The sequence below is a fragment of the Petaurus breviceps genome, unplaced genomic scaffold, assembly GCF_028583685.1.
Source record: "Petaurus breviceps papuanus isolate PSGF00001 unplaced genomic scaffold, PetGlider_PUasm1.0 90925, whole genome shotgun sequence".
NCBI classification, from domain to species: Eukaryota; Metazoa; Chordata; class Mammalia; order Diprotodontia; family Petauridae; genus Petaurus; species Petaurus breviceps.
The window spans coordinates 22,612,787-22,637,804 of NW_027187380.1; the positions used below are offsets into that span (position 1 = coordinate 22,612,787).

At 39.4% G+C, this 25,018-nt stretch overlaps 1 protein-coding gene across 1 annotated transcript in view; it reads left to right on the plus strand.

The window, feature by feature from the left end:
• The first annotated feature begins 3,583 nt into the window (after positions 1 to 3,583).
• LOC138152794 (cilia- and flagella-associated protein 337-like) overlaps positions 3,584 to 25,018 on the plus strand; it is a 113,366-nt gene continuing 91,931 nt past the window's right edge. The window contains exons 1-4 of the mRNA XM_069076868.1: positions 3,584 to 3,725; positions 9,690 to 9,881; positions 15,968 to 16,242; positions 16,865 to 17,011. Of these exons, the coding sequence (XP_068932969.1) occupies positions 3,584 to 3,725; positions 9,690 to 9,881; positions 15,968 to 16,242; positions 16,865 to 17,011 (756 nt within the window). The remainder of the gene's footprint in view (positions 3,726 to 9,689; positions 9,882 to 15,967; positions 16,243 to 16,864; positions 17,012 to 25,018) is intronic.

Below are 25,018 nucleotides of genomic sequence, written 5' to 3' on the forward strand. Positions count from 1 at the left end.
TAATTTATTCATGTATGCACTCAGGGATATAAAACTTCCCCTAAGAACTGCCTTTAATGCATCCCACACATTTTGGTATGTTGTCTCATTATTGTCATTCTCTTGAATAAAGTTACTGATCGTTTCTATGATTTCTTGTTTGACCCACTCATTCTTTAGGATTAAATTATTTATTTTCCAATTAGTTTTTAGTCTATCTTTCCATGACCATTTATTGCATATGATTGTTATTGCATTGTGATCTGAGAAGGATGCATTTAATATTTCTGCCTTTCTGCACTCAATTGTGACGTTTTTATGTCCTAGAACATCACAATTTTTGAGTATGTGCCATGAACCACTGAGAGGAAAGTATATTCCTTTTTATACCCATTCAGTTTTCTCCAGAGATCTATCATATCTCGCCTCTCTAAAATTCTATTCATCTCCTTAACTTCTTTCTTGTTTGTTCTGAGGTTAGATTTATCAAGTTCAGAGAGGGGGGAGATTAATGTCTCCCACTAGTATAGTTTTGCTACCTATTTCTTCCTCTAATTCCCTTAACTTCTACTCTAGAAATTTGGACGCTATACCACTTGGTGCCTATATGTTAAGTAATGATATTGCTTCATTCTCGAGGGTGCCTTTTAGCAGGATGTAGTTTCCTTCCTTATCTCTTTTAATTAGATCTATTTTTGCTTTTGCTTTATCTGAGATAAGGATTGCTACCCCTGCTTTTTTTACTTTAGCTGAGACATAATATATCCTACTCTAGCCTTTTACCTTTGCCCTGTGGGTATCCCTTTGTTTCAAATGTGTTTCTTGTAGACAGCACACTGTAGGATTATGGTTTTTAATCGATTCTGCTATCTTCCTCTCTTTTATGGGAGAGTTCATCCCATTCATATTCACAGTAATGATGACTATCTGTCTCTTTCCCTCCATCCTATTCCCTCCCCTGCTTATGTTTTTTGTTTCTTCCTTCTCCCTTCCTCTCCTTAAGGGTTTTCCTTTTGACCACCACCTCCTTCAGTTTTCCCTCCCTGTAACCTCCCCCTTCTTTACCTACCCTCTCCCCTTATTACTATTTCCCTCCCTTTTAATACCTCCCTTTTTATTCCCCCCCCTTACCCTCCTACTACTTATAGTACATAATAGATTTTTATACTTATCAGAGTGTTATTCCCCCTTTGATACCAAACCAATGAGGGTAAATTTCATACAGTGGTCCTCTCCCTCCCTCCTTTCCCTCTATTTAATGAGTTTTTGTGTCTTTTCACGTTAGAATCTTAAACTTAACTGATTATGTTGATCACTCTTTGAACTAGAACCAGTGAGAATAATGTTCAAATGATGTTCCTGTCCCTCTTTCCTTCCCCTCTACTATAGGGTGCTTTTAAGCCTCTTCATATGGCATAATTTACCTTTTTCCATCTCATCCTTTCCTTTTATCACATTACAGTCCCTTTGACCCCCTTAATAAGGTTTTTTTTTATCACCAGATTAGTTCATTTATACCCACAACCTCTATCTATGTATAACCCTTTTAAAGGTCATGATAATAATATAAATTTCAATATTGACAGTTATCAGCTTCTCATACAGGGATGTAAACATTTTGCTCTTATTGCATCCCAAGTTATGTGCATGTGTGTGTGAGTGTACGTGTGTGCATGTGTGTATGTGTGAGTATGTGTTTTTCTTATTTGCCTTTTTATGTCTTTCTTGTGTCTTGTAATTGACATAAAATTTTTCATTGAGCTCTGGCTTTTTCATCAGGAAAGTCTGAAAGTCCCTTATTTCATTAAATGACTATCTCCTTGCCTGAAAGATTATGCTCTGTTTTGCCAGGTAATTAATCCTTGGTTGCAGTCCTAGCTCTTTTGCCTTATGAAATATCAAATTCCAATCCCTCCGATCTTTTAATGTAGAAGCTGCTAGGTCCTGTGTGATCCTGACTATGGTTCCACAATATTTGAATTGTTTCTTTTGGCTGCTTGCAGTATTTTCTCCTTCATCTTGTAATTTTGGAATTTGGCTACTATATTTCTTGGATTTTTCAATTTGGAATCTCTTTCAGGAGGAGACCAGTGAATTCTTTCAATAACTATTGTACCTTCTGATTCCAGGACCTCAGGACAGTTTTCTTTGACAATCTCTTGGAGGATGTTGTCCAGGCTGATTTTTTCATCATGGCTTTCCAGTAGACAAATAATTCTTAAGTTATTTGTCCTGGATCTGTTCTCCATGTCAGTTGTTTTTCCAATGAGATATTTTACACCTTCTTCCAATTTTTCAGTCTTCATGTTTTGTTTGATTGACTCTTGGTACATCATAGGGTCCTGAGCTCCAATTTGACTGATTCTAATTTTTAGTGAATTATTCTCTTTGGTTAGTTTTTGAAGGTCCTTTTTTAGGGAGGAATTTTCTCCAATTACTTCTACTTTTTAAGGATTTGTTTTCTTTAGGGAGACTTTTTTCCAATTTGGTCACTGTAGATTTAAATTTATCTTCTACTTACCTAATTTGGATTTTAAAATCTTTCTTGAGCTCCTCCAAGAATGCTTTTTGGGCTTGAGACCAGTTCATATTTCTTTCTGTGGTCTCAGGTGTGAGTATAGAGTCCATGTTGTCCTCTGTGTTTGGTTGTTCTTGCTCATTATAATAAGTTCTAATCTATTTTCTTGCCTTCCCCTTCTCCTTCTCAGCTTCTTTCCTTCCCATTGTAATTTCCTATTTCCTAATTTCTCAGGCTGGGAGCTAAGGGCCTGGTTGTCGACTTTGTGTGCTGTAGCCTCTGGGTGTCTAGATTGAGGCCAAGGCCAGGACCCTCAGTGTTTCCCCTGAGTTACACTGAGGCTCACAGAGTAATCTGTGGGGGAAGGGTGGTCTAGTCACTTCAGATTTCTGACTCTATGTCTCTGGGCTAAAGTTTAGGCAGGATTTTGCTGGTCAGGTGAGGTGGGGCTTGTTGGGACCCCTCCCCCTCTTCTCTTCAGACTCGTTGGGGCCTCTGTTACACCCTTTCTCAGTCAGTCCTAAGCCTGAGGCTGTTTTCACTAATTCAGGATTTTACTCTGGGTGGGACATTTATCTCTGGGTTTTCTTGGTCAGGGAGTGGGAATCTGAGCAGGCAGAGTTTACTTTGCCATCCTGGCCCCTGAAAAATCAGGCAGGTGATTTTTAAACTTCCAGGCTGGGGCTGATAGCCACAGGAGAAGCTGCTGTCTCTGCTGAGGGTCCCTGAGGTTTCTCTTACCCAGCTCCAATGGATCCTCCCATCCAGTGGTGAGATGCTGGTTAGATGGCTGCAAATCACCCTTGGGGTGGGTGAGTCTGCTGACTGGGGCTCCTTTTCTCTCTACTGTTGTCTGCTCTCAAGCTGTTGCAGTCCCGGTGTGCTCCATGCTCCCCTTGCCCGGACACACGTCGGTACTTTCCTGTGCTGTATTCTGCCACACTCTGTCTCCCAGTTGATTCTGACACTACAAAATCCATTCAGATTCACTTTTTAAAGTTTAGTGACTAGACTCTTCTGGTTGCGTTTACTGACACAGTGGTTGGAAGGTCTGCAACTGCGTCTGCCGTCTCCTCCCCTGCAGCAATGCTGGGTCCTACTCCCAGAAGTGCCAACGTGGGCACCACAGGCCAATTTCCCAGGGGCGTGGGATCCACAGTTAGGCAAAGGAAAAATGCCAGCTGTGAGACAAGGAGTGCAGGCCGTACTACTTCAGCAGGCACAGGGGGTATGTGGAGGTTCTACACTGAAGATTCCCCTGGGGCTCAAAGTTGGTCCTGTTCCTGTATTGGTCATGAGTCTTCTGTTCATTGCTTCAGTGTTTATGTTGCATATTTGGTGCAAGTACACACTTTGATAGACATAGCTGCATACATCTTTCTGACAACAGTTATATTCTGGACCAAAAGCATGGTGGACTTTATGTGCAAGGAGAGTTTTTTGAAAGATTACTGTTTTATAAAGAACTAAAAAATGAAAATACGAGTTGATTTTCAAGACCTTTTTTAATTTGTCTATAACGAACTTTTAAAAATTCCTTTGTATCAAGTGTGTTTTCTGAAGCTCATCTGTCACAGGTTTCATCTGCATAAAAATTTACAGGTTACACATAATAAAATGGCAAATACAAAAAAAAAATAAAATAAAGTTTAGTGACTGGATTCACAGAGGAACTTAGAAAAGTTACTGCTTCCATTCCACTATCTTTGCTCCACCCCACAAAAAAAATTTATATTTATTTTTTTGCAAATATTAATCCATTTCATTTTCAATTTTTTTGGCATATAGACAAAAGAGTTTCTGAAAATTTTCTCAAAGAAAATGTCAAAAATGAGAAAACATACCAAAACTTTTATTTCCTCTTCATTTTTTGTGCATTCTCTTCCTTGGCTATGTCCAATTGGAATATTACCATATTGTAATTTTCTTTGATGAAATTATCATTGTTTATGTGATTTGTTCTTAGATCTATCAATTATTTAGAATAAATTAGTTTATATTTAATTTTTGAATTCTTCATTTCTTTGAATGTCCTTGACCAACTATAATTTTTATTACTGTGAGCAGCAAAGGATAAATTTCATATTTTTATTCTTCTGAATTTGTTTGAGGTTTTTAGACCCTAGCACATAGTTAATTTTTATAAAGGTACCATCATGCACAGTAGATGATAGATAGACAGATAAATAAATAGACAGATAGATGATAGCAATATATAGACATGTATATTTGTTTCTATTCCCAGTCAGTAGGTACCAGAGAGCTTTTGTATCTAATTTTCTTACAAATTCTTTTTAGGTAGTTTAACTTCTTTCTTGTTTATCTTTTTGTTAAATGTTTCTAGTTCTGAAAAAGGCTTACTAAGGTCTCCAGTTATTCAAGTTTTGCTTTTGCTTTTTGTAATTCAACTAGCTTTTCTTTTTAAGTACTTAGGAGCTATACCATTCAGTTAATATACATGTGTGTACATGTGTGTATGCATGTATGTATGTTTATATATGTACATATATATATACATATATATATATATAAAGAGAGATTACTTATGATGGTATCTTTTAGTATAATATAATTTCCCAGCTTCTCTCTCTTTTTTTTTTAGATTTTTTTGCTTTTTTGGAGGGGGGAGGGGAGGGCAATTGGGGTTAAGTGACTTGAACGAGGTCACACAGTTAGTTTTTCGGTGTGTGTAGGCCGCTATGTCTATCAACGTGTGTACTTGCACCAAATATGCAACATAAACACTGAAGCAATGAACAGAAGACTCATGACCAATACAGGAACAGAACCAACTTTGAGCCCCAGGGGAATCTTCAGTGTAGAACCTCCACATACCCCCTGTGCCTGCTGAAGTAGTATGGCCTGCACCGTATGTCAAGTGTCTGAAGCCGGATCCAAACCCAGGTCCTCCTGACTCCAGGACCAGTGCTCTACTCACTCCACCACCTAACTACCCCAGCTTCTCTATCTCTTTTTTTTTTTTTTGGAGGGGGGAAGTCAGGGCAGTTGGGATTAAGTGACTTGCCCAAGGTCACACACCTAGTAAGTGTGTCAAGTATCTTAGACTGGATTTGAACTCAGGTCCTCCTGACTCCAGGGCTGGTGCTCTATTCACTGCACCACCTAACTGTGCTCCCCCCCCCCTCAGCTTATCTCTTTTATCCATATCTATTTTTACTATTGCCTTGTCTGAGATTATGATTGCCACCCCCTCTACTTTAAAGTCACATGAGGCACAGTAAATTCTGACCTAGTCTCTCATTGTAAAACTGTGAATTCATTTATTTCAAGTATTTTTCTTATAAACAATAAAATGTTGAATTCTGCTTTCTAATCTATTCTGCTCCCCTCTATTTTATGAGTGAGTTCATACTATTTATATTCATGATTGTGATTATCAACTCCATCTGTCTCTTCATCATCTGAACCTATGACTGAACTAAGTAGTCTGTCTTTACACCTCTGCCTCTCTTCACTCAGGCTTCAATCTTTGCCTCTTGTATTTTCTTTATTTTTAATTTCTCCTTTATAATTCACTCTCTGAAGCTGATATTTACCTTTTTTTCTATTCTTTCCATGACTCCACCATTCTTTAAATCACCTCTTCCCTCTCCCTGTACTTGCCTGTTTCCCTATTATTGTTTTAATGCTTTATTAACTTCTGATCTACATCATCTGTTTCCGCCAGATCCCGAGCCACAAATTCTCTCCCTACTTCCCCCCCCACTCACCGCCCCAAAATAACAGTCCCACAGGATATCACCTCCTCCAATCCGCTCCCTGCCACATCCTCCCCCACACCCCCTTCCACCTTTCCAGTGGATCTCCATGCCCCAGCGCCTGCACATCCCACCTCCCAATTACATGCAAGATGGTATTAATGATAGTATATACATATATATACACATGTATACATATACACACACACACATATACACATATACATATACATATTTGAATATTTGATTTCAAAACTTTCAACTCCAGACTCACTCCCCTCCCTCCCCGTCACCCACCTCCACTGGGGAGATACACAGCTCAGCACAGGTTGCACATGTGTGGCTAATGCAAAACAATAACATAGTAGATACATTGTAAAAGACTGATTACACTTCCCTCCCTCCATTCCCACCTCCCACCCCGCTCTACTCTCCACTTTTATCCCTCTATTTTTAAAAGTGAGTGCTTCCAACCTCCCTTCCCCCCAGCCTACCCTCCCTTCTTTTATCCCCCTTGTTATCCCCTTCCCCACCTATTTTCCTGGAGGGTGAGATACCCTATTTCATGTGTATTTCACTCCCTCCTCAAGCCAAATTCAATGGGAATAAGGTTGACCCATTCTCTTTTGCCTTCCTATTCTTTCCCTCCATTGTAACCATTTTCCCTTCCCTCTTCTGTATGAGATAGTTTACCCCAATCTGTCTCTCCCCATCTCCTTTCATTATATTCCTCTCTCACCTCTTAATTTCACCTTTTAAGTATCATTCCTTCCTGTTAAATTGGACCTGTGCCCTCTATCTATGTATACCTGTAAACATATATACAAACATTCACATATATATATTTCTAATAGCTTCAACTACTGAGAAAAGTTTCATATTTTTCCATGTAGGAATGTTAATAGTTCAACTTTGATAAGTTCCTTATGATTTCTTTTCCCTGTTTACATTCTCATGCTTCTCTTGCTTCTTGTATCTGAATGTCAAATTTTCTATTCAACTCTGGTTTTTGCAGCAAGAATGCTTGAAAGTCCTCTATTCCACTGAATGATCATATTTTCCCCTGAAACATGATACTCAGTTTTACTGGGTAGGTGATTCTTGGTTTTAATCCCAGCTCCTTTGCCCTCCAGAATATCATATTCCAAGCCCTTCAATCCCTCAGTGTAGAAGCTGCCAGATCCTGGGTTATCCTGATTGTGTTTCCACAATATTCAAATTGTTTCTTCCTGGCTGCTTGTAATATTCTCTCCTTAATCTGGGAATTCCGGAACCTGGCTACAATATTCCTAGGAGTTTTCTTTTTGGGATCTTTTTAAGGAGGTGATCGGTGGATTCTTTCAACCTCTATTTTGCCCTCTCGTTCTAAAACGTAAGGGCAGTTTTCTTTGAGAACTTCCTGGAGGATGATTTCTAGGTTCTTACTTTGGTCATAGCTTTTAGGCAGTCCAATAATTTTTAAATTATCTCTCCTGGATCTACCTTCTGGGTCAGTGGTTTTTCCCATGAGATATTTCACATTGCCTTCTATTCTTTCATTTGTTTGGATCTGTTTAACAGCATCTTGATTTCTCATAAAGTCATTAGCTTCCTTTTGCTGCAATCTAATTCTGAAGCCATGATTCTCCTCATTGAGTTTTTGAGATTCTTTTTCCATCTCACAAATTCGACTTTTTAAGGCATTCTTCTCCTCATTGCCTTTTTGGGCCTCCTTTGCCATTTGAGTCAGTCTGTTTTTTAAGGTATTATTTTCCTTAGTCAGGCTGTTGACTCTCATTTCATAATTTTGTTGCATTGTTCTCATTTCTCTTCCCAATTTTTCCTCCAGTTCTCTTATTTGGTTTTCAAAATCTTTCTTAAGGTCCTCTATGGCCTGTAACCAGCTTGTATTTTCCTTTGAAGCTTTTGGTGCAGGAGTTCTGACTTCACTGTTTTCCTCCTGTTCCATGCTTTGCTCCTTTTTGTCCCCAAAATAGGAGTGTATTGGAATCTTCTGTCTGCTTTGTTTCCTTTGCCTGCTCATTTTGCCACTCAATTATTTGACTTATGGGCTTTTTGCCACAGTAGGACTCTGCCACCAGACAGGGGAGCTTTCGTCCCAAACGCTGGGGTTTTCTCAGCTGCCAGAGTTATTAGATGGGTGCCCTCTCTGAGGTCTCCACACACTCTGGCAAGCTGGACACACACTCCAGAACCTCCACCCTAGAATGCAATCCAGATCCAAGCAGGTTAAAGCAAGAGTGATTACCCTTCAGACTGGTGCTTGGTCCCCCTACACTCTGCAGGCCAGGAGCTGAAGCTGCCAAGTGGCACTGGCTGGCTGTGCTTTCCTCTCAGCGGCTTTTCGCCCCGGGGGTAAAAGCCACACACTCCCAAAGTCCAGACTATACTGACCTCTCACTTTGTCCTTTGTGTCTATGTGCTGATAAATCTGGAAACGGCCACAGCTGCTGCTGATCTCGAGTCCCTCTGGTGCTGGTCAGCCCGCCCTGGGGCTAAAGCCTTGGTGTGGGACTGGCCTCAGCTCCCAGAGTGATGTGCTGGATTCCTGCTGGCCTGCCAGGCTGTCCTCAGCGGGAGGTTAGCTTCTCTGTGTCATTTTGTGGGTTCTGCAGCTCTAAAGTCTGTTTAGAGTCCCCTTTTTACATGGATTGGGGAGGGTGGAAGCCGAAGCTGTGGGAAGGTCCTGCTTCTACTCTGCCATCTTGGCTCCGCCCCCTCCCCTATTATTGTTAATTGGGTCTAAGATGTGTTCAGGGAAGACTAGCACCACTGGTGTGAGGACTGCCAAGCCTTTTTCTGGGTTGCTTTCCACATTTTGTGTCCATCTGATTCACCCAACTCTCACCTATGGCTTCAAGAAGCTGTAGCATATGGGGGTGGCTAGGTGGCTCAGTGAATTAGAGCACGGGCCCTGGAGTCAGCAGGACCTGAGCTCAAATCTGGCCTCAGACACTTAACACAAAAAACTAGCCGTGTGACCTTGGGTAAATCACTTAACCCCAATTATCCTTCCTTCCCCCCTCCAAAAAGAAAAAAAGAAAAAAAAAGAAGCTGTAGCATATGCAGCAGCAATACCCCAGTAAACCAGAAGGGCTAAACCAGATTGAGGGTAACTGAGGGGGTCTCAAACTCTTTGGTGAGTTAGAGAAGGTGTCTATCCCAAGCATGTGAAGACATCCCCCCAACAGGATGGACAGATGAAAACAATATTCCAACAGCTATGAAGGCAACTGAAGCAGGCACTTGAGTAGCTCTCGGAGCTTGGTTAGACACTGGAGACACCAAGGTCACCCACTGCATCCCAAGCCATCACCAGTCATTTTGACTTTGTCTTGTCACTGAACTTTGAGGACTCTGGAAGAGATAATGAAACCAATGACTATGAGCAACTCTGCCTCACTTAAATCCAATTTATGTGTGAGTGAAAAGACATCACCCATACCATTTTACCATTTTTACCTATCTCAAAGTCCTGTGGCAACAGGCAAGTGATGAAGCAGCAGGTGCGAATACACTAGGGGCCATAGTCACAACCCTGCTCACAGGCAGCCCAGACCACAGGGTCATTTTTTTTTTTACTGGAAGCAGCAGTGTGATTCAGCAGCCCTGTGGTTATCTAAATAGCCTTTTTAGAGGACCAGAGAGCGCACCTCCTGGTGTGAGTAAGGGGTTTCAAAAAGTACCCTAAAAATGGTTTGCTTCACTCAACCCTGGCCTGTTTACCTCAGCAGGCAGGGATCCCACTCTGTGGCCAAAACACACACACACACACAAACACAAATACAAAACCTTTTGCAAAGATGATTCCAATCACCATCAGTACATTGCATACGGACAATACTAAATCCAGTAGACATGAAAGAAGACAGCTCTTGTTGTGAGAGAACTTAGCAGATATCACATCCAAATAGCAACCCTGAGTGAAAGAAATCTGGCAAATGAAGTCCAGTTTACTGAAGTTGGAGCTACATACACATTTTTCTGGAATGATCAAAATGAAGGGGAACAACGTAGGTTTTGCTATCAAAACTAATTTAGTCAACAAACTTGTATTCCTACTAAAAGTAGTGAATGACAAACTCACAACTGCCACTCTCAGAAAAGTGCCACACCACCATCATCAATGCATATGCTCCCACTGTGATGAACCCTGATGAGGTCAAAGAAAAATTTCATAAAGACTTGGAGACCCTCATCATCAATGTGCCAAAAGAGGACAAGCTTGTAATTCTGGGTGGCTTTAATGCAAGAGTAGGCAGACTACCTGGCATTGCAAGGAGTCCTTGGCAGAGTCAGAAACAGCAAGAGCAATCAATGGTCACTTACTAATGAAGACTTATGTATCTCATGACCTTTGTATCACCAACACTGTTTCCATCCACCTCAATGAAATAAAACTTCATGCATGTACTCTAGCAGCAAAAATTGGCATTTAATACACTATATCATTGTGGGGAGAAGAGACTGGATGTGAGAGTGACAAAGGTGATGCCTGGCACTGAGTGCTGGCTGATCCTAAACTTAGCCTCTCCAAGATAAACTTTCTCATTCAACAAAAGCAGTGGCCCCAAGGCAAGATGACTAAAGAGAATATTTAATGTCAACAGAATAGAGTTCCAGCAGAAACAGTTCATTGATAATTTGGAGGAAAATTTGAGCCAACACATAGTTGTCAACAGTAGAACAGAAAAGGAGTGGGCAAGCTTTCAGAGATTGATGGACAGTTACTGCATTTACTCATCTGGGCTGGAATAGTTGAAAACATCAAGATTGGTTTAACAATAATGATGGGGTAATTCAGAAACCACTAAACAAAAAACAAGAACTGCACTTGGTTTACCAGCAGAATAGTTCATCGTTTCTTAAAAAGACAGCATTTAGCTCCAACAAAAGTGTAAATGAAGCTTAGAGAAATAATAGGATTTTTGGCTCAGTAAGAAGGCAGATGTAATTCAGTTTTATGATGATAGTAACAATCCAAAGCATTTTTATGATGCTCTGAAGGCTGTTTATGGGCATCTCAACTACTTAGTGTAGCTGGAGCTACCTTGATTAGTAATAAGGACATGATCCTGGAGAGAGAGGCTGAACACTTCCTTAGAGTTCTCAACAGACCATCATCAATCAATGCTGAAACCATTGACCATATACCTCAGCCTGAAGTCAATCTCTCTCTAGCTGAAATTCCAACTTTAGGCCCCTTTCATGTGGCAAAGTACCTGGTGTTGATTCTATTCCAATAGTTTATAAAGCAGAGAGTCAAATGCTTATACAAAAGCTAACCTGAAATTTTCTGGGCTATATTGCAAGAAGAAATTATCTCCCAGGAGTACAAGGACATAGTCATTGCTGACAAGATTCTTGCCAGAATCCTCCTTAATAGGCTGATTCCTCACCTGGAAGATGGTCTTCTACCTGGGAGCTAGTACGGCTTCAGAAAGGGCTGAGGAATAGTCAATATGGTGTCTGCTGCTCAACAATTCCAGGAGAAATGCCATGAGCAGAACAGAGGTCTATACAGAATTCTGAGGACTTGTGGAAAATGTCAAAATTTGGTTTCTCAGAGAATTCACCAGTATTGTTACAGCAATTTCATAATGGCGTGCTTGCCCAGTTCTGGATAGTGGATGATTCTCTGATGCTTTTCCAGTCACCAGTGGAGTGAAGCAAAGCTGTGTGTTTGCTCCCATACTCAAAAAGCATGATTTTTTTTTCAGTAATATTGGAAAACACTTTTAATTAGGACAAAAACAGCATCAAGGTTGTTATTTAACTTGAAAAGGCTACAAGCCAAGACTTAAGTGGAGGGAGTGTTGGTGCATGATTTTTTGTTTGCAGATGATTGTGCTCTCAATGCAGTCTCTGAAGTTGAAGTGCACCAAAAGTTTGCATTGATTCTCTACTGCTTGTGCTAATTTGGGTCTAACAATGTACACCAAGAAAACACAGCTTTTCCACCAGCCAGTACCACACAATCCATACCTGGAACCATTGGTTGCAGCAAATGGAGAAATTTTGATTACTATGGATATATTCACTTACCTTTGCAGAATACTTTCCAGGGATATACACATAAATTAGGAGGTTGAAACATGTATTATTAGAGCTAGCTCATGTTTGGGAGACTGAAAGAAAGTGTGGAGAGAAGAAGTATTAGACCAAACTAAAGGTCTACAGATTCATTGTGCTAACCTCGTTGTATGCCTGTAAAACCTGAACAATATATCAGTGCCATGCCAAGGAAGTGAATTACCTCCATTTGAATTGTTTTAGGAAAAGTCTGAAGATCACCTGATAAGATAAGGTACAAGACACTGAGGTCCTTTCTTGAGCTAAATTGATCTATTGCAGAGAACACAACTCTGATGGTCTACCCACATTGTTTGAAAGCCAAATATACATTTGCCTAAAAGTCTATTTTACAGACAACTCATGTAAGGCAGGAGCTCACTTGGTGGTCAGGAGATGCGACACAAGAATGTTCTCAAGGGGTCTCTAAAGAACACTGAATAGATACTGGCAAAGGAACATCCAATATGGCATCAAAGAAGGTGCTGTGTTCTTTGAGTGAAATGGAATTGCAGTAGCTCAAAAGAAATGTGAAATGTGCAAATTTAGAGACGACTCTACTCCAAATAGTCTTGTGGACTATTTGTGCCTGACCTGTAGCAGATACTTCCAAGCTTGAATTGAATTGATCAGCTACAGTAGGAAACACAGTATTTATTTCAACATAGTGGTGTCATTTTGGTCCTCTTCAGGAACAAAGGACATCAAACAATCAACCAACCATTATTCTTCATGTATTTCTACACCAAACTCTGAGTGTTTAATGCTTCTTCATCAGTTCAGATAAGACTGAATTCCTGAGATTAATATTTGTATTCTCCTTTTTTTCACACCAGAATTGTGTAAATACCACATTGTTGTAAAATATTCTACAACTATATAAAATTTTCATCCTTTTTCATTATTTTCCTTGATATATTCCTTTCTTTTTTATTTACTCTGTTGAAACCAATAAAATAAAACAAAACTACACCCAGGCCCTTTGTTGTTTTAACTCCCTTGAAAGCAGTAGGATTTTGAAAGGATACTTGAATTTTCACTCTGTAGTAGAACTTTACCATTTTAAAGTTCCTTTCTGGGTTTCTTTTGACTCCTGTTTGTAGCTCTAAGTGTCTAACCACCTCTAATCTTTTCATCAGGAATACTTAAAAAGCCTCTATTCTACTAATAGTTCCTTTTTCCCCTGTGTTATTATAGTCACTTTTAAATCTTGACTATATCTTTTGCCTTTTAGGATATTGCACTCCCAAGATTTTCTTCCTTTTTCCGTACTTTTTAGCATAATTGTATGTGGATTCCAACTGTGATTTTTTTGTACTTTATCTTTCTGGATGCTTGCAGTATTTTTTTTAATCTGGAAATTATGAATTTTAACAATGACATTCCTTCATGTGTTAAACTTGTATTTTATTTCAGGAGGTTATCGGTGTATTCTTTCTACTAGACTTTGCCATGTAGTTCTAACAGATCTGAGAACTTTTCCTTTGTGTTATTGCACACATGCACACACACACAAGCACACATATGTTATGTTGTGGATTGATCATGATTTTCAGAGAGTTCAATAATTCTTGAATTATCTCTCCAAAACCTATTTCCGAGATCACTTATTTTTTATGACAAATATCTAACATTTTCCTTTTTGAAAAAAAAAACTTTTGACTTTGTAGTCTCATGGCTTGTTGAGTTTTGATATCATATTTTACAGATCATCTCTTCTTAGAGGTTTTTTTTAACTTTCTGTTCAAAGCTATTTATTTTACTTCTACTTTTCCCTCCAAAGTTCTTATTTAAGTCCTGATTTCATTCTTTTTCGTCTCTTGCTTACAACTTCAAGCCATTCTTATATTCCTTGTCATCTAGTCATTATTTCTTCTAGAATCTGTTTATAACTTATGGAATTATAGCTAGTTCCCAATTAATGTGAATATGAATCCTCTGGAGTGGTCACATTTTTCAAATTCATACTGCATGCTTCCACTGGGCTAAAAACAATGACCATATTTTACATAATTAAGACTTCAAATAATTGTAAATTTGAATACATGCAGACAATTCAAGGGATTCATTTTGTTTGTATTGAGACCTAGCTGTACTATGTCTGAGTTTACCTTTTAGACTTCTTTTAACCCAGACCTGCACGACTTGGCAGTAGGTAGGAGCCAAAATTAAAATATAGGCTAAACTTCTTCAGGACACAGATAGATATTTTAGCAGCTCACTTTCCAAATAAAGGTATAATTAACAACTAAACTGTTTTGCAAATAAACCATATTAAAAAAGGGAAATTTCAATTGACATCAATTAATTACACTTATTACTTAAGATTTTTATTTATCATGAAATCAGATTAAAGTTTTAAAAATTATATTGCTAAACAGTACAAGTTTTAATGTATTTTTCAGATTTTCTTACTATTTACATCTAGTAACAACTGAAAACAGCAAAAAGATACGACTCTCTCTTGTCTCAGACTAGAGACAGACTGACGATGGTTGGTTGCTGTAGGTCATATGACAAACAGGAGAGAGTGCACCAGTAGCAACCCCCCCCCCTCCCCCGCCCAGTTACATGGTGTGCACAATAATGACTAGTGAAAAGCAGGTCCAGCTGGTCATGGCAAAGCACTTTTCACATTTTTTCTTTCTTTACAACCTCTGTGCTTTGGAGCTGTATGCTGTATAGGCCTCTTTTAACCCATAGTATTTCTTTTTTGTGTGTGTGATCTGCATTCTATTATGTTACCTCATATTTTTATGAAGTAGTATTTCAACTCCTAAAGTTTGCAGGTCAATTTACCGGGGCATGTGCTGACTTCTGGTGATGTCCCTCTCTCTCCACTTCTGTCAGATTTTGATCTTCCACTTATGTAGTTTCTGAACTTGACACATTTACTTTTATCTCTTTTCAGTTTCCATTATCCTTGTTCTGTCTATTGTCCTTTTCAAGATAAGCACTGGAGTGTGTGCAAGAAACAGACCATATGGGATGGTGTTATGTGACAAAGGCAAGCAGTTCTGAGCCTTAGTCACCTGGTTGCTCCTCTAAGATTAGTGGGTTGGAGAAAGAAATTGAATGAGAAACAGGGTCTCCTGGACCTTAGACCACTGATATTTTCTCGGGTCTGAGTGGAGGTCAGGAAGCAGAAAAGTGCCTCTGTGGGCTCTCTGGATTGGGTGACATAAGGGTCTAAGAGTAGGAGAGAAAGTGTATAGCCCCTTCACTGGATGCTCCAATCCCTCTCCTAAGGTTTCGAACATTTTCATTGCATTTGCCCAAGGCAACAGCACAAAGATTTGGTTCTGGGCTCCCACTCAACTCTGTGGAATCCCATAAGGTAGCAGCTGCTCCAAGAGGGAAATACTTTCACTGAAGAGATGATTGTAGATAGCTTTCCACTCTGATAAGGTTTTTGTTCTGTTGTTTGTTTGTTTGTTTTTTCCCTTTCTAACTTAAGAGCAAGCATAGCATGGAGACCAAAGTATTGGAAGTACATTCAGGAAATGTGGGTACAAAATGTCTCCTAGACACTTACTAGCTGTGTGACTCTGGGCAGTTCAACCAATCTCTCTGTCTCAGTTTCCTTATCCATAAAATGAAGATGATAGTACTTATCCTTCATGGATTTTTGGTGAGGATCAAACAAGATAATGTATGTAAAGTGCTATATTGGTGTCAGTTATTATTATCATTAGCCCTCATCAGAGTGAAGAAAATAGTCTGGAAGATAAGCTACACCTGAGTCATTTGAAACACTTGGAGCAGCTCTTTACAGCCCCAAATGAGGAAGACACAGAACCAGAAGTTGAGTGCAATCCTGGTTACAAGATGCTCCCCAAAAAGGAGACATCTTATCCCTCAGGAAGTTTGACTCTCCAGGAGTTCAAGAATGCTTTGACTGAGCTTCTCGGATCAGAGTACTGGAATGGTCAAACAGAACTACTTTTCAAGAAGGTACTCTTTCCCAGCCTTTAAAACTACCACCATCCATTCACTCTCCATTCAGTGAGGAACTGAGAATTTGTTCAGAATGAGGAAGGAGAAAAAGTTTTCTGCACTTTGCATTTTTCTGGGAGGAGAAATGTAGCAGTAGCATCTGGACATTGTATGTAGTGGTCCAGGCTACACTGAGAATATCATCTGCCCTACAAGTTCCCATTTTCTTCCCCCATTCTTTTTCTCTTCCTTTCTCCCACCACTGTTGCTCCCATTTAGTGTTTGTCTATCTGGAGACTGGATTCATGCCTATACCTAAGCAACCACAGGCTCCAATGATCATCAATTGGTTCATGGACAACAGAGAATGCAGCAGTCAACCTTCCTAACTCCTGCCCTTGTCCTGTTTTAAAGGTTTGCCTTATAATGGATTTGGCTAGCCTCAAATCTAAAAAGAATCTCAGCCGTGGGAAAAAAAAATATTACTCTCCAGGGAGTCTATGGATCTTAGGAACTCTAGGAATATATTTGACCTGGGGAGGGGGCATTTTATAATATCACCAATATACATAAATAAGCACAAATTGACTATAGATGTTTTATTGTGCATCTACATATGTGTGTTTCCTTGTTTTTAAAGATTCACACAGCCCGTGACAATATTGTGGATTGGAGTGAGTTCTGTACACATTTGCTACTCCAATACAGAAAGAGAGATAAATCAGAAAAATCCAAGGACATTTTCTTTCACGGGAAGCCCTTGATCCGACAATGTTCACAGAACCGGGTGAGCATGAAGCTGCATTAATAGGCCAAATGTTAAACTACTCAAAGCCTACCAGTGGAAGTGGTTGGGTTGAATTGGGAGAGAATTAAACCTACTACCGTGTTTCCCCGATAATAAGACCTATCCCAAAAATAAGCCCTCCCCTTACTGTGTAAGATTCCTCTAAAATAAGCCCTCCCCCGAAAATAAGCCCTATTGAGATTGCTACTGTAGTGAAGGTGATCCCCTGTGCTACACACTACATTACGGTACCCTCTGTATGCACCGTCCGCCCCCCCCCCCGTGAAACACACACCGCGCTCCCAGCTGCATCCAATCAGAGCTGCAGCAGTGAGCGCGTCATCCTGTTCTTCCCCAGTGATTTGCTTATTGAATAAAGATACATTTTTTTGTTCACATTTACCTGTTTATTAAAATTGCTGTCAATGTTCATTAAAATAAGCCCTCCCCTGAAAATAAGCCCTCTGGTGTTTTTCTGTCCAAAAAAATAATAAGACAGTGTCTTATTATCGGGGAAACATGGTATCAATACTCTAGGCTGAGTTGGGAAGGCAGGGGAGGGAGCAGAAAAGAGTTTTCAGTCATCTTCTGGCTTCCTCCAGGCTGTTTGGGAGTGGTTCTGGTTAACTAGAACACTTGGAGAATTGACTATTCTAGTCAAATAAAGTTTTCCTTAACATGCCCTTTGACAAATATAGAGATTTGGAATGTCTGCACAGGGCAAGTAATTGGCAATGTCTCAAAACAGTTTGGAAGTCTTGTAAAAGGGAGGTTTTAACTGAAAACTTTAGCTAAGCAGAATAAACTTAGAAGAAAAAACTGTTCTCAAAGGGTGCTATACCAGAAAGAACCCTAGACTAAGAGCTGAAAGATCTGGCTGGCATCTATCATTAACTTGATGTGTTATCTTGAACAAGTTCATTTACCTCAGGTTTCTTCATCCATAAAAGGATCAAATAAGATGATCTCTGAGATAATTAGCTGACATTTATAGTCTATAATGTGCCAGGCACTGTGCTAAGCTCTTTACAAACTTCATCTCATGTGATCCTCACAATAACCCTGTGAGGTAGGTGCTATTATTATCCCCCATTGAAGAAACTGGGGCAAAAAGAGATTAAATGACTTGCCCAGGGTCACCCAGCTAGTAAGTTTCTGAGGGTAGATTTGAATTCAGGTCATCCTGATTCCAGGCTCAGAGTTCTATCACGGTACATAGCTAAATAGCAAAAAGATTCAGAAATCCTCAAGAAAACAAAAATAAAAAAAATATTAAAGCAATTGAAAAATATTCAATGTAATCAATGATAAAATTGCATTTTATACACACACACACACACACACACACACATATATATATATTAGGAGAGTAAACCTAGACTGATAGTGTCTAAAATGTCTTTTCCTTTAAATCAGTGGTCTTAACTGGGGTCCATGAACTTTTCAAAAAAAAAAGGTTCTGATAATTGTATTTAGATATACTTGTTTTTCCTTTAATTCTATGTGTTTTGTTTTGTTCACTTAAAACTATTGTTCTGAGAAGGGGGTTATAGGTTTCACTTTCACATAGGGCAAGTAATTGGCAATGAGAATACTAGGATCATGTGCTAGGAGGAGTCTATGACACAGGGTTAAAAACCTCTGCTTAAAGATTAGAGGGATATGTGCAGCCAGGTGGCTCAGCGAGTAAGAGCAATGGCTCCAGTGTCGGGATGACCTGGATCGAATCCCAGACTCAGACACTCAGCACCACACCCAGAAATAACTGGCTGTGTAACCTTGAGCAAGTTATTTAACCCCGATTGCTTTAAAAATATATATATTAGAGGGATAGAGAATCTCAAAAGTTATTGAAAAATTAGAGATTCAATAGGCTAAGAATGTGGTATAGTAGTAACCTGGTTGTCTCTAGAATCAGAGGACCTGGGTTCAAATCTCACTTCTGGTACTTACTGTATACATGACCTTATGTAAGTTACTTAATCTCTCTCTGGGTTTCACTTTCCTCATCTGTAAAATAAGGTTAGAACTGTTGACCTTGAAGGTCCCTGATGAATCTAGAACTACAATCCCATAATACTACATTCCATAAGTTATAGGTTTCCAATAAGAAATATTTTTAAGCCTTTTTGTAGGATTCCAGCTAAACTATAGTTTGGACTTTGTAGAGAACTGGATTTGAAGCCATCCATTTGAAATAAATAGGTCAGAAGTCTGGTTGAGGGGGTTATGGCATTTTCTCAAAGGCTTGCTACTGTTTTAATGGAATCCTGGGTTAGAAGACTGAGGGGAAAGGAAAGAGGAAGGAAAAAGTTTTTTCGTGTCACTGTCCTCCATTCCAAGGAGTTCTGAATCGGTCATTCTTTACATTGAAGTGTTAAGTGACAATTGGACACCTTAAGTTTAAATGTTCTAGGTCCTCTGCCTCAGTCATCATAGGGAGGGTGAAGTTAGAGCTCATTGCTTACCTTAAGAAAAGCAAATTAAGCACAAGGGAGAGAATTCATTCTGGATTACCTAGACATTTGGTGACTTGAAGGTAACAGGGCTAAATAGATCTAAGGGATGTCTCTAGGTTTCTCCCAGCAATACAACTTAATTCCTCATGAAGAGTTAGAGAGAAGGACTAGGTTCTAACCAAGAAATATGGTTCCAAAAATAATCATGGGAATACTAGGAATGCTGAAAGGGGAATTGAATGCCTTTCCTTGACCAAGTTGTAAACAGATAATGAAAAAGCCCAACCTTCTAAAGATCAAGTTGATAAGGGTTTTTTATGTCAAGATGAGCTTTAGGCTCACCAGAAAAGTCCATGACAAAAAAAAAGGCAGAAATACCTGGGTTCAGTGCTTACCTCTGAAAGAGAAAATTAGATTTAGATTAAATTAAACAATTTAACATTAGATTTAAATTAAACACACATTTCCCTTATAGTCATGAAACTACTAAATAATTACTTGGCTCAATACTTTAATGAAATTGGGATCACATCAACCCAATCCTATACATTTTTTTTTCCTTTTTCTCTCAACCATCAATCCTCCCCAACTTGCTCCACCCTCCACTGAAAGGGAGTGCTGTTAAGGGGAGAAGGGAATGTTGTCCATCTAACATGCTGGGGTTTTCTTCTAGAACTCACAGTCCATAAAGCATCACTGAAAGAAAATTGAAGTTTTAAAATGTCCCTTCATTTTTTGGAAAAGTCTCAAGTGACTAAAAGCCAGGCAGTCAATAAGCATTTAATAAACACCTACTATGTGCTAGGCATTTGAAAATAAAAAGACTAAAAAAAATAGTCCCTATTCTCAAGGAGCTCACAATAGAATGAAACAACAAGGAAACTTACTACATACAAAAAAGTTATATACATAAATTGAATAAAATAATGTGAATAAACTGAATGTGGATTAACTGAAGATAATCTCAGGACACAGGCATGAAGATTAAGGCAGACCTAGCCATATGAGATCTCAGACTTTATTACAACGAGGTAATTATCAAAACAACCTGGTACTGGCTAAGACATAGAATGGCGGGGGACGGCCAGGGAGCACATCGAGTAAGAGCAGAGTCCCCACTGTCGGGATGACCTGGGGATCGAATCCGGGCTCAGACACTTAGCACTCACCCAGAAACACCTGGACTTGTAACCTTGAGCAAGTTACTTAACCCCAACTGCTTTAAAAAAAAAGATAGAATGGCGGAGCAGTGGAATAGATTGGGAACGCAATACAAGGTAATAACTTCAAAGATCCCAGCTTCTGGGACATTAATTCACTTTTTGACAAAAACTGCTGGGAAAACTGGAAAGTCACATAGCAGAAACTACCCTACATAAAATAAGGTCAAAGTGAGTTTTTGATTTAGGCATAAAGAGTGATACCAAAAGCATATTAAGGAATCATGGAATAACTTACCTGTCAGATCTATGGATAAGGGAAGAAGTTATGACCACATAAGAGATAGAGAGTATTATGGGATATAAAGTGGATAATTTTGATTACATTAAATTAAAAATATTTTGCACAAACAAAACAAAAGCAGCCAAGATTAGAAGGAAAGCAGAAAACTGGAATAACTTTTTTTTCATTTTTCAAATGCTTTATTAACTTCTGATTTACATCATTCATTTCCACCAGATTTTGAATTAGACAATTTCTCCCCTACCCACCGCCCCAAAATAGTAGTCCCATAGTATATCCCCTCCTCCAATCTGTTCTCTCCCATATCTTCTTTCATACCCCCTTTGACTTTTCCAGTAGGGTACGATGGAACTCTAGGCCCCAGTGCCTGTATATCTTATTGCCCAATCACATGTAAAATAGTATTATTAATAGTATATATATATATATATATATATATATATATATATATATATATATAAACATTTCATTTTAAAACTTTGAATTCCAGATTCATTCCCTTCCTTCCTTGTCATCCGCCTTTACTGGAAACATAACCAGTTCAGTATAGGTTGTACATGTGTAGCTAACGCAAAATATTAACATAGTTTATATATTGTAAAAGACTGACTATATTTCCCTCCCTCCTATCCCACCTTCCACTACTTCTATTCTCTACTTTGATCCCATCCCTTTTCAAAAGTGGGTGCTGCCAAATTCCCTCCCCCCCAATCTGTCCTCCATTCCATCATCCCACCTCTCATCCCCTTCCCCCCTACTCTCCTGTAGGGTGAGATACCCTATTTAGTGTGTATTTCATTCCCTCTCAGAGCCAAATTCAATGAGAATAAGGATGACCCATTCCCTTTTGCCTTTCTATTCTTCCCCTCCATTGTAACCATTTTCCCTTGCCTCTTCTATATGAGATAGTTTACCCCCATTCTGTCTCTCCCCATCTCCTCTTATTATATTCCCCTCTCACCTCTTAATTTCACCTTTTAAGTATCATCCCTTCCTAATAAATTGATCCTGTGCCCTCTATCTATGTATACCTGTAAACATATATACACACATACACATATGCTCATATACCCTTCGATATAGACATATATATGTATATATGTATGTATATATGTATATATATGCATATTCCCTCCAACTATTTTCATACTGAGAAAAGTTTCATCTGTTACTATTATGATTTTTCCATGTAGGAATGTTAATAGTTCCACTTTGATAAGTTCCTTATGATTTCCTTTCCCTGTTTACCTTTTCATGCTTCTCTTGCTTCTTGTATCTGAATGTCAAATTTTCTATTCAACTCTGGTTTTTGCAGCAAGAATGCTAGAAAGTCCTCTATTCCACTGAATGAACCATATTTGCCCCTAAAACATGATACTCAGTTTTGCTACGTAGGTGATTATTGCTTTTAATCCCAGCTCCTTTGCCCTCTGGAATATCACATTCCAAGCCCTTCCATCCAGCTGCCAGATGCTGGGTTATCCTGATTTTGTTTTCCACAATATTCAAATTGTTTCTTCTTGGCTGCTTGTAATATTCTCTCCTTGATCTGCGAATTTCAGAACCTGGCTGTAATATTCCTAGGAGTTTTCTTTTTGGGATCTTTTTCAGGAGGTGATCAGTGGATTCTTTCAACCTCTCTTTTGCCCTCTGGGTCTAAAACATCAGGGCAGTTTTCCTTGAGAATTTCTTCGAGGATGATTTCTAGGTTCTTTCTTTGATAATGGCTTTCAGGTAGTCCAATAATTTTTAAATTCTCTCTCCTTGATCTATTTTCCAGGTCAGTGGTTTTTCCCATGAGATATTTCACATTGCCTTCTATTCTTTCATTTATTTGGATCTGTTTAACAGCATCTTGGTTTCTCATAAAGTCATTAGCTTCCATTTACTCCAATCTAATTCTGAAGGAATGATTCTCCTCATTGAGCTTTTGAGAGTCTCTTTCCATCTGCAAATTTGGCTTTTTAAGGCATTCTTCTCCTCATTGCCTTTTTGAGCCTCTTTTGCCACTTGAGTTAGTCTGTTTTTTAAGGTGTTATTTTCCTCACTCAGGCTGTTGACTCTCATTTCATACTTTTCTTGCATTGTTCTCATTTCTCTTCCCAATTTTTCCTCCACTTCTCTTATATGCTTCTTAAGGTCCTCTATGGCCTGTAACCAGCTAGTATTTTCCTTTGATGTTTTTGGTGCAGGAGTTCTGACTTCACTGTTTTCCTCCTGTTCCATGGCTTGATCCTTTTTGTCCCCAAAATAGGAGTCTAATGTTGGGTTCTTCTGTTTGTTTTGTTTCCTTTGCCTGATCATGTTGCCACTCAATTACTTCACTTTTGGGCTTTTTGCCACAGTAGGATTCTGCTACCAGACAGGGAAGCTTCTTTCCCAAACGCTGGGGTTTTCTCAGCTGCCAGAGGTATTATTTGGGAGCCCTTGCTGAAGTCTCCACATGCTCTGGCAAGCTGGACACACACTCCAGGACCTCCACCCTAGACTGCAATCCAGATCCAAGCAGGTTAAAGCAAGAGCAAGTACCCCTCAGACTGGTCGCTTGGTCCCCCTACATTCTGCAGGCCAGGAGCTGAAGCTGCCATGTGGCACTGGCTGTGCCAGGAGTCTCAGCGGCTTCTCGTCCCAGGGCAAAAGCTGACATTCCCACTTACTGGTCTCAAAGTCCAGACTGCACTGACCTCTCACTTTGTCCTTCACATCCATGCATTGATAAATCTGGAAATGATCACAGCTGCAGGTGATCTGGAGTCCCTCCAGCAGGCCCACCCTGCTGCTAAAACTTTGGCGTGGAGCTGGGCTTGGCTCCCAGACCACTGCGCTGGAGAATTCCTGCTGGCCTGCCGGGCTGTCCTCAGCAGGAGGTTAGCTTCTGTCTGTCATTTTGTGGGTTCTTTAGCTCCAAAGTTTGTTTAGAGTCCCCTTTTACATGAATTAGGGAAGGTGGAAGCCAGGAGCCGCAGGGAGGACCTGCTTCTACTCAGCCATCTTGAATCTGTCTCTGATAACTTTTTTTTTAAAGACATATATATATTTCAAATCCCTTCAACTACTGAGAAAAGTTTCATAAGATACAATTATTGTTTTTCCATGTAGGAATATTAATAGTTCAACTTTGATAAGTTCCTTATGATTTCTTTTCCCTGTTTACCTTCTCATGCTTCTCTTCTTGTATCTGAATATCAAATTTTCTATTCAACTCTGGTTTTTTCATCAAGAATGCTTGAAAGTCCTGTATTCCACTGAATGACCATATTTTCCCCTGAAACATGATACTCAGTTTTGCTGGGTAGGTGACTCTTGGTTTTAATCCCAGCTCCCTTGGCCTCTGGAATATCACATTCCAAGCCCTTCGATCCCTCAGTGTCGAAGCTGCCAGATCCTGGGTTATCCTGATTGTGTTTCCACAATATTCAAATTGTTTCTTCCTGGATGTTTGTAATATTCTCTCCTTAATCTGGGAATTCCAGAACCTGGCTATAATATTCCTAGGAGTTTTCTTTTTGGGATCTTTTTCAGGAGGTGATCGGTGGATTCTTTCAACCTCTATTTTGCCCTCTTGTTCTAAAACGTAAGGGCAGTTTTCTTTGAGAACTTCCTGGAGGATGCTTTCTAGGTTCTTACTTTGGTCATGGCTTTCAGGTAGTCCAATAATTTTTAAATTATCTCTCCTGGATCTATTTTCCAGGTCAGTGGTTTTTCCCATGAGATATTTCACATTGCTTTCTATTCTTTCATTTGTTTGGATCTGTTTAACAGCATCTTGATTTCTCATAAAGTCGTTAGCTTCCATTTGCTCCAATCTAATTCTGAAGCAATGATTCTCCTCATTGAGCTTTTGAGATTCTTTTTCCATCTGGCGAATTCGACTTTTTAAGGCATTCTTCTCCTCATTGCCTTTTTGAGCCTCCTTTGCCATTTGAGTCAGTCTGTTTTTTTAGGTATTATTTTCTTCAGTCAGGCTGTTGACTCTCATTTCAAAATTTTCTTGCATTGTTCTCATTTCTCTTCCCAATTTTTCCTCCACTTCTCTTATATGCTTCTTAAGGTCCTCTATGGCCTGTAACCAGCTTGTATTGGG